This window comes from Merops nubicus, unplaced genomic scaffold (genome assembly GCF_000691845.1).
Source record: "Merops nubicus isolate BGI_N331 unplaced genomic scaffold, ASM69184v1 scaffold17897, whole genome shotgun sequence".
NCBI lineage: Eukaryota > Metazoa > Chordata > Aves > Coraciiformes > Meropidae > Merops > Merops nubicus.
In genome coordinates this window covers 19,193-29,316 of record NW_008621224.1, presented here as the reverse complement: position 1 = coordinate 29,316, position 10,124 = coordinate 19,193, and the positions used below count along the sequence as shown (strand labels likewise).

At 45.8% G+C, this 10,124-nt stretch overlaps 1 protein-coding gene across 1 annotated transcript; it reads left to right on the top strand.

Annotated features, from left to right (window-relative positions):
- The first annotated feature begins 1,006 nt into the window (after nt 1-1,006).
- On the top strand, nt 1,007-2,766 carry LOC103776881 (interleukin-17F-like). Its single transcript, XM_008944407.1, has 3 exons — nt 1,007-1,033; nt 1,568-1,812; nt 2,521-2,766. Exons 1-3 carry the CDS (start codon nt 1,007-1,009, stop codon nt 2,756-2,758), a joined length of 510 nt encoding a protein of 169 aa, XP_008942655.1. The 3' UTR covers nt 2,759-2,766.
- Nucleotides 2,767-10,124: the final 7,358 nt, after the last annotated feature.

Below are 10,124 nucleotides of genomic sequence, written 5' to 3'. Positions count from 1 at the left end.
GTCGGCAAAAATACTTTCACTTCTACAGGAGGAGATGCCTGCAGTTCCTTCCAGTTTCCATTTTGCACCTACAGCCTTCTTGAACTCCTCTGTCCTCTCCCTCATTTGAGAACTGAAAGTTTAACTACATCCATCACACTTTCCAGACTGTTTTTTTCCCTTAGGATCAAAGCCCTGTCTCACAGTGCAAGAGCCTGAAGTGAAATTAAGAAGTGGCAAGCTCAAAACCAACATTCAGGGGGTTTTAGTCGCAGATGGAGAGTGACTGAATTGGGGAACTCACTGTTAGAAACATTCTGATCAAAACTGACATATTATACCTGAGGTGTAAACACGGCTACAACCAGCCCGATCTTCAAATGGAGGATCCTCAAATTTGATCCTCAAATTAAAGAAATTTGAGGAAAAATAAGAGCTTGAAAAGCCACCTCGCTCCTTAGGCATCAAGACAAGTGACAGCACATGGAAACCACCAGAGAGCAATTGGATGGGGCCAACTGCCCAACGCCTGCCCAATTCAGGATGAAAAGACATCAGACTGACCAAGGAGACCCAATCTGGCATCCCAAGTCAAGACCACGAAGAGCATCAGCTCAGGTTTGACCAGATGACGACTCCAGTCCCCGTTGACAATCACACACTCTGCACCCTCTTGCTGCACCCCGTGCCAATTTTTTCGGTGGTTTTCTCACATCATCGTTGAGTTTTGTTGCTACTTGAGTGACATGGCTAAACCAATGACATCATCTACACATCTTAAGAAAGGGTGAGCCCATATCCTGTCTTCCACCTGCGTTAATGGAATATATACACACACTTTTTAATTTAAGTTATGGTCAGAAACCACAGTGAAGGTTGGGAAAAAAAAAACAAACCCACACCTACTCCAAATTAACTAGGACAGCACAGAAGCCCTTATAAAAAGTCCATCAGCAAATGAGCCTGATCACCTTCAGTTCGACAGAGCCCAGCACAGGCATCGGCTGCAGTAAGAGAAGGAAAGAAGATGTCTCCAGTCCTTTGTGCTTCTCTGGTAAGAACTTGCTTTCTGTTGTTTTTTTTTCCTCCAAGTTTGACAGAGATATATTTAAATTTTGTCAGAAATGGGGAATTTCACTGACTTGAAAATGATTGTTTAAAGCATTCATAACGGAAATTAACTAAAATTGGAGATTTCTGAACAGCACCAGCATGGGGCAGCAATGAGGCTGAGTGGGTATATCAGCCAAGTGGGCTACTGAAACATATTTTGAGTCAAGAATTACCTTGACAACTCAACCTTAGGGTCTTTTTTTTGTTATATCCTTTCTGCTGTCTCCTGTGTTAGATTATCTTCTGCCATTTAATTTTTTTTTCATCATCAAATTACAACTCTTTACCATACCTGTAAGAATTAGTCAATCAAAGCAAGAGTGGATGGGACACATGGGACATCCCTCCATCGTGACTCCAAGCTGCAGGATGAGCTTTGACTACCAGCTAGGCTGAGCATGGATGAATTTCCATGCACGAGAGAGCTGTTGAGCCTGTACCTGCCTTGTGTCCTAAATGCAATCATTGTCTTCAGCTCAGATCACTGCTCTTCATGCTGCTGGCCATGCTGTCAGCCAGCACTTCAGCCTACGGGAAGGGGATAGAGCCCGGACTCAGGGCAGAGAACCTCTTCAAGAAAGCATACGCTGGATGCCCGACCCAAAAAGACTCAAAATTCCCTCAGACTGTGAGAGTCAACATAAGCATCAGCAACACCAACCAGGACACCAAAGCGAGCCTGGATGTCAGCAGCCGCTCTCTGGCTCCATGGGATTACAGGTATGATCTCAGGCCTTGTGGTCTAGAAATACACTGGCTGCAAAGGTCAAGAATTATGCTGAGGTTACACCCACATCTTTTATCTTCAGTCCTTTGCTGTTGGGAGCTCTTGGAAATAAGGGGCTATCCACCATCCATATAATCCTCTTTGAAAGATTACCAATACAGAAGGGAGCACAGAGCAAATACATGATCTAGGACAACATACAGAAGGCAAAACAAATTATTTTACTAATTTAATTTATTTATTTGTGTATGGGAGCAAGTGTTATCATGAAAAATACCTCAGAGGGTCAACATTACACCCGATTCAACGGTGGTTTAATAACATCAGCATCAGGCCCTATGAATGTTTCATGGTTTTAGGCAGAGCTGAAGGTCCTTGGTTCCATTATTCAGTCTGACATGTTGGGAAGGTCAAAGAATTTCTAACCAGTCTTTCAAAGTCAGTGTCCATTTGAAGGAAGTTCTTTGCAAAGGCAGTTGCATGGAGTCCTGGCATGCTTGTCTAACACTTCCAAACTTGCAGTATTTATACACACTTTATTTCCTAAAAAATCTACCGTGGTGGAAGGTCTACTGCCCCTTCATCAGTAATCTCCCAGGAGGAACAGGTTCCAAAGCTGGGAGCCTATAGTGATCCTACCACGTCTCAGGAGATGCAGCAGCATTTCCATTTGAAACCCTTCCTCCCCTGCCATCTTACAGGATCGATGAGGACCACAACCGCTTCCCCCAGATGATCGCTGATGCCAAGTGCCGCCACTCCAGGTGCGTGACCTCCAACGGGCAGCTGGACCACAGCCTCAACTCCGTCCCCATCAAGCAGGAGATCCTCGTCCTCCGGAGGGAGAAGAAGGGTTGCCACCAGTCATTCCGACTGGAGAAGAAAGTAATCACTGTGGGCTGCACGTGTGTCACCCCCTTGATCCGACACCAGGCTTAAAGCAGGAGCAGGGAGACATGGAGAAGAGATGATCAGCAATGAAATGAAGGGCCCACGTTCAGTCTCCATGAATTAAAAATTGAGACATCCCATTTAAAAAAAATATATATCTATTTTTCAAAAAAAAATCTTGAACTTTATCAATTTGGAATCTGGACACCTTTATGTGCTTGGTGGAAAAAACAATGGGAACTCTTTACACATCTTTAATTTACACTTTGAAATGCCTATTTATGTAATTCTATTTATACTGATGGAGAAGTTGGTAATAATGTATCTGTTTATTTATCTTTGCGTAATAAAAATCTAATAAATGACCTTGTGGTGTTCTCCTCTCTTTCTGAAGAAGTCTTTTTGATAAGGCAAGAAATCAACTCATTCAATTATGACCATAAAGGTGATCTGCATGGTGCTAAACCCTAAAATTCTCTTGATAGAGATTCTCTAGCTCTGCTGCACTGGAACAGAAAGCCCGCAGAAAAAATAGAGGTTGTATCATCACCACCATTTTACTGATAAAATAAGATACCTGAAGGAAAATTATTTACCTAGTGACACCCAAGAGATTCACATTAACGACAGAGCAGCAAAAGAAGCAGCAGGCAGCTAGTTACCCAACTGACTGGAAAGGAATTTGCAACCAGTGATTTCTTTGGGGGTAGAGAAACTCCCTGCCCTAAAATGGTGAGGACACTTCCACAGCTGAGGTTTAACTTTGAGCCAATGTCACCTGTGACTTTCAGTCTAACCCTTTGCAACACCTTTTCTGCAGAGCAGGGTCTCTGGTACACGAGGAAAATCACATGAGGGAGCTGAGTGGGTCATTGGAATGATTAACCACATACTGCCAAAACCAGTCATGATTCTCTCCATCCTGGTGTCCTTCCAACATGTTCACTGCCAGCAGCACTTCTCCCATGACCACGAGGGGACTTGTGAGGGTGGGGGTCTACAGCTGCAGGTGGGTTGATGTAAAGCATGCTTGGGTTAAAAAAGCAAGGGATAGAAGGGACCTCTGGGGATCATCTCATTCAAACCTCCTGCTCCAGCAGGTCACCCACAGCAGGGTGCCCAGGATCACAGCCAGGTGGGTTTGGAATCTCCAAACCTGGAGCTGCTCCAGGCTCTGCCACCCTCACAGCAGAGAATTTTCTCCTCCTGCTCAGATGGAACCTCCTGGGTTCCAGTTTGTGTCCATTGTCCCTTGTCCTGTCACTGGGCACCACTGAGCAGAGTCTGGCCCCAGCCTCTTGACTCCCACCCCTTAGATATTGATAAGCATTTATAAATAATAAGCATTGATAGGGAAACATTAATTAAGTTATTAACTACTGACTACAGTATCTGCAATCACAACGATGAACCTCTGTCCACATGTTTGGTTGCCTTCAAACACTGATATAACTTCACTCATAGGCAGGCATCTAGTAGTAGTTGTGATCCTAACTTATCTCATTTCCTACCTTATCTCCAGCTATTCTTCCTTAAGGTCTCCTGCAGATCCTGAAGTTCACCCAGCTGCCCGTCCCAAAAATATTAGGCAGGGGAACAGACGGCCAAAAAAACCCAAACCAAACCAAAAACCAAAGAGTGAGGAGCACTCATCCTTTGAGGTTTTCAGAGAGCTATAGAAATACCACTCCAGGAAGACTGCAATAGAGCTGCCTGCCTTGTCCATCAGATAACCTCTCAACGTCCTACCACTTGCTACAGCAGCCCAGGTCACTTCTAAGCCCCAATCTTTAGTACCTGGCAGTGATGTGCCATTAGCTGGAGCTGGCACATGAGCAACGGGGACTAGGTGACAATGCTGAGACAGCTGCAGTGTGGAAAAAGTCAGAACCAGGTCAGCAAGGGATGACGCAGTCGGAGTGCCCAGATGCTGAAGGCTCTCTGCTCACGGGCTGTGAAGATGCTCTGGTCCCTCTCCCAGCAGTGCCATTCTCCCTTGGTCTATCTACTGACCAAATTAAGTCTGCCCCTTAGGACACAACCCTTTCTGATTTACATGACCTCATGCCAACTTCATGCTCAGCTCTGCAAGCTGCTTGGAGGTTGCACTTGCTGCTGCAGAAGGGTTTAACAGCTTGATCACCTGGATTCATTTCACCTCAGGACTGTTTTCTTTGTTGCTGCAAGTTCTCTTGTAACTCCTGGCATCGTGAGCCAAGAGGTCTTCCTTCAACATGGCTGTGTTCTGCTGGAAAGGTGCAGAATAGCTCCAAATCAGTGCACCCTGCCATGAGGTCACCTAATCAGTGCCATTTTTTTTTCTCTGGGCAAATGTTCCTGACTATAGTCAGGAATGACCATGTTAGGAAGCCAGAGGGGGACCCTTCCTTCACCCATGAACACCTATCAGTTTGGGGTTCGACAGGTGAAGCTGGATCTTTCTTGTTTTGAGGAGTTTCAGTGCAAATTCCTGCTTATTTGATGTCCTTTAATGATGTCATCATGTGAGGGGAAGGGGAAGATTGCTGCCAAACCCTCTTCAACACAAAGATTTCCAGTCCAGCACTGCTCCCTGCCATAATTTCATGTCAGTTTGTAAAATCTGAGCAGCGGCAGCTTAGCAGCCAGATTGTTGAGAAACTCTGAGTAAAACCCAGCAGAAAGGCAAGTCTGAGCCTGGATTTGTGTAGCAAATAATCAGATAACCACATTCATCATTGCCAGTTATCAAAGCAATCTGGACAGATATCAGATGCTTGTAAAAGGTGATACAGATTCAACTGTCTGGTGATCCTCACCAAGTGCAGGAGGCCAGGGGTACTAAAATAAAAAGCAAACCCCCAAAATTACAGAAGCAAGTTAGAAAGAAGATAAACCATCTCTATTCATTTACTGGAACAGGAACCTTGGTCATGACAGAAACATATTGTGCTTGTTAAGAACTCAGATAAAACAGAAGCACACAACTTTGTACTGGTAAAACCACCAAAACTCACTCATAGAAAGCTGTGCCCAGAAAATAGTATTTTGAGTAGAGCCTACCGAGGCTGTGACTCCAGAAAAAGCATGAAAGAGATTTTTAATCTTTTGTTGAAGTTACATTAAGAAAAAAAAAAAATGAGGAAAACTGTGGAAAAACTGAGCTAGCTTCCCAAAAGAAAAATAATCATAGAATGGTTTGGGTTGGAAGGGACATGCAAGATCATCTAGTTCCAACTCCTCTGCCATGGGCAGGGACACCTCCCACTAGAGCAGGTTGCTCCAAGCCCCATCCAACCTGGTCTTCAACGCATCCAGGGATGGAGCATCCACAACTCCCCTGGGCAATTTGTGCCCCACCATCCTCACAGTGAAGAACTTCTTCCTAATTTCTAATCTAAATCTCCCCTCTTCCAGTTTGAACCCATTACCCCTCGTCCTATCACTACAAACCCTTAAAGGTTTAATTTAAAGGGTAAAATAAAAGTAATGGATTTATCTGAGGAGCTGAAGAACTGTAGATGCTGCCACCATCCAGCTCTGGAAGTGTGGAGAATAATGAACAAAGAGAGAAGATGTTTTTGTGAGTAGCAAAGACAGAAAGTGTGGCTTGTTTCTGACCCTTGCTGACATCTTCTCAGCTCCTGAAAGCCAGCACCAAGCACAGAGCTCCATCCCCACCAACAGCCCTGCCAAGGAGTATCAGGCAACCACAAACACTTTAAGCAGGGTTTTGCTGTAGAAGATACAGACTTGACTCACTCCTCTAGATGTTTCTTATGCACAAGGTTAAAAATAATCTCCCAGAGCAAAGAAATAAGAGGAAGAATGAGGAGGAGATGAAAGAAGGAGATCAAGGCAAGTCTCCCATTTTACCCCGTGATGGTGACACAGGAGCAGGTTTCTTGTCTGATCTGTCAGGCCAGCTTCCAAGACAGCCAGAACTCAAGCTGATAAGGAAATTCAACCCATCAACTATATCATCATGCTGGCACTGAACCACAGGCCCCCACAGGGCTGACCAGAAAATTGCTCATCCCCTTAAAATTCAGTCTATTAGGTCCAGCTCTCACCAAGTCACGTTGTACTCTGGGTTATCAAGCCATTGCTCCTCTGGTTTACCAAACACAAACACAAAAAATTATTGGGTGGTTGTTTGGTTTTGGTTTTGTTTTTTTAATCTTTTAGGTTGCAGCTTTTGCACTATTTATATATTTAATTTCTGTTCACTTTTGAAAGCAATGATTTTGTGGAATAGGCTGACCTGCTCTGCAGCCCCTTTGAACACCCCCAGCAGCATCAGCCTGTTGTCAAAGGTCCAAAGAAGCCTGACTCTCACCTTCAGGCCAATGAATGCAGAGAGCAAAGCACGGGTCTGGAAGCAGGCATCTACCCAGGCTCACATCACTGCTGCACCTCCCAGCCCATGCTAACACAGGGCTCTCTGCAGTATGGTCCCTCCAACACCTCATGAGAGCTGCTACACAACGGAATCCCTGCTTGAGCTACCAAACCAGGCACAGCCAAGGGGAGGACTGAGCAAGAGAGCAGGGAAGGGAGGTTAGAGAGAGGCAGGAAGAAGAGGAAAGGAGTGAGGGAGGCCATGAGGCTCAGGTACCCACCTGTGACTGTAGGTTGCTTAGGCTGTGTGAAGACACTGTGGGTCTGCTGCTACACCTGCAGCTGTGTCTTCTCCTGCTGGGAAAAAAACTGAGTGCCTAAAGGCTGCTCTAAGCTACATTTCACAGCCAGAGATGCTCAACTGGCCATCCAGGAGCTGGTCCCATTGCTGCAAGGGGCAAAAACACCCAAGCAAAGCCTTTAGCAAAGGCTTGTCCTCAACTGTGAACCGTACTTGCTCTTGGTGGTGATATGACTGTGCTGCTTACAAGAAGCATCCACTTGTTTGCCATGTTCTTAGATTGCTGGGAATGAAACTCAACCACCTACCTCATCACAAAAGCCAACACCTGCAAAACGACCAGGCTGGTATTTACCACCAGCTGCACTCTAAGAATGCTGCCATTGGAAGGAAATCACCCTCGCTGCTCGTTTTATTTAGCAACAATCCCCACGTCGAAGCTCCTGTCTTGCTGAGAGGTGTGTGGTTTGGAGCTGCTAGAGCTGGCTGCAAAACCTCATGACCCACGGATGAGACTTCCTTAATTAGCTGCCTTGAATTGCCTTAATTAACTACTTCACAGCATCTTAACTCTTAAGTTAAGACGATGAGTGTTAGGAGCGTCGGCAGAGGAGCGAACTCAACGCCAAAATAATTATGGCTGTAGGGTAGTTTTCTCCCCACAAAACAAGTGAGGACAACCCCATGAGCTAGATTTAGAGAGAGAGGAAGAGAAATAGGTCAGGAGTAAGAAGCAGGGTGTGCAGTGTGTGATTTCCTGGTCAGTGGTTACTGTAAGAGGAGAGCTGGTGTTACACAAGAGCGAGTAGAAGACGCCTCCATGGGTTTGTGCTCCACCACATGAAGAGCTTGGTGGTCATAACGAAACAGCTGCTGCCACAAATGAGTGGATGTGTTTGTCACTGAATGAGATGGTTTCCCCACCTTCCTACCCGTGGCTTGTTGAAGAGGCTCCCGGTGACCCACGGGGCAGGGAATACACCCAACTTGGCAAACAAGCACCAAGGGAGTCATTTCAACCTAACGGCCTGTCTGACCTACTCAGGGGAGGGAACTCAGAGTCTACCTGCTCCAGGTGGGGGTCGGGCTCTTCTCCCAAGTGACAAGAGATAGGACAAGAGGAAACAGCCTCAAGTTGGTTTAGGTTGGACATGAGGAACAATTTCTTCCCCTTGAGGGTTACCAAGCCCTGGAAGAGGCTGCCCAGGGCAGTGGTGGAGTCCCCATCCCTGGAGGTATTTAAAAGATGTGTAGATGTGGTGCTGAGGGACATGGTTTAGTGGTGACCAGGCCGTGCTGCGTTAATGGTTGGACTCAATGATCTTAAAGTCCTTTTCTACCCAAAACGTTTCTATGATTCTAATTTAAAGTGAAATTTAAAGTGAAATGAAATACAAAACTCCTGACGCTCAGGTTTGCCCTGGTTAAAACGCAGGTGGAGAAGGAAATACAGCCTAAAAACCTCCATGAGCAGGAGCCAAAGTCCGAGATCTGAAACTCTGGCTCAGCTCTGGATGAAAGATGAGTAAAGTCAAAAGAAAAGCAACACTGCAGCAATCTAATAAAATATTAATGAGTCTTGCTGGGCTGTGCTCCTTACACAGCCAAGGGAAAGGTCAGTTCCTCCATTCCTGAGTCAGGACACCTCAGCTCAATGGGTAAACCTGCTCTGGAGGTGTTTATTCCTTGATCCCTCAGCCTTCAAGGATCCTTATCCACCACTTTGAGCCCAACACCTAATATCTGGTTGGCTAAGAGGTGTTGAGATGAAGCCATCCTGCCTTGCTGCTCAGCCAACCACCCAGCTGGTGAAGAGAAGGTGGCCTACAAGGATGGCATCTTATCTGGCAGGGGATAGGCCAGGGCTTTCCCACCTCACACAAACCAGGCCAGACCTCCATCCCAAATTTTGGCTGCAGCCATGCAACGTGATCTCTCCCACCTCTTTCCCCCCATCCCTAGAGGCAATCCCCAAGGTCTAGAGAACCTGGCTCCATTCCCAACTCCCCCAGCACTGCCTGTATAACCTCACTTCACCACTTTCAGCCCTTTTTGGCATCTTTTCATGTATTTAGGCTGCAAGTTCTCTTGCCCTCCCTCTTACTCATGTCACTGCACCGGAAAAAGCCTGATCTATGCTGAAATCTCTCAGTGCTCCTGCTGTGCAAACCTCTGTCTGCTTTCATTTTGAGCTGCCAAAAACCAACATTCTTTTAAACAAAATACGGATTTTATTCGGTGGATAAGTTATTGAATAAATACAGAGAAACATTCACCCTTTTTTTTGGATATTCTGAGCACCCACAAAGCCATAAATACACTCATAAATAGCATACATAAATAGAAATATAAATACTTATTAGTTCCTTGTTGTTTTGATGCTCAAGGCAAGTGGATTCAATTCTCTCCCCAAATGCTCTGGAATAAATCTGGGTGGCACAAACCCAGGCAGGGATGAGAATCAGGTCTAGTGGCACATAGGTCAGATTTACACTAGTAACATGCTAGCGAGGAGGGGTGGCCAGAGAAGGAGAAGGGGATGGGGGGGATGAGGAAGGGAGGGAGAAGGTGCAGGAGGAAGAATTTTTTTGTAGCAGTGCTGCTTGGCACGTATCCATTAGGGTAATTCCCTGCCAAGGGCAACGTTTGAAGCTGTAATTCATTTGAGTCACCAAACTGATAGAAGCTGCAGTGTAAGAAACCCAAAACACTGCTTTACCCCCTCCCTGCTTGGAGCCACAAATAAAACTCTTCCTCCCTTCCCTTCTCTCCATCACCAGTGACCCCCACTCA

What these genes read in the sequence shown, in the direction of transcription:
- LOC103776881 (XM_008944407.1), top strand. Translation starts at nt 1,007, where the DNA reads ATGTCTCCAGTCCTTTGTGCTTCTCTG. An exon ending in CAGTCCTTTGTGCTTCTCTG is followed by an intron (nt 1,034 to 1,567) that starts GTAAGAACTTGC and finishes CATTGTCTTCAG; the next exon opens with CTCAGATCACTGCTCTTCAT. An exon ending in CTGGCTCCATGGGATTACAG is followed by an intron (nt 1,813 to 2,520) that starts GTATGATCTCAG and finishes GCCATCTTACAG; the next exon opens with GATCGATGAGGACCACAACC.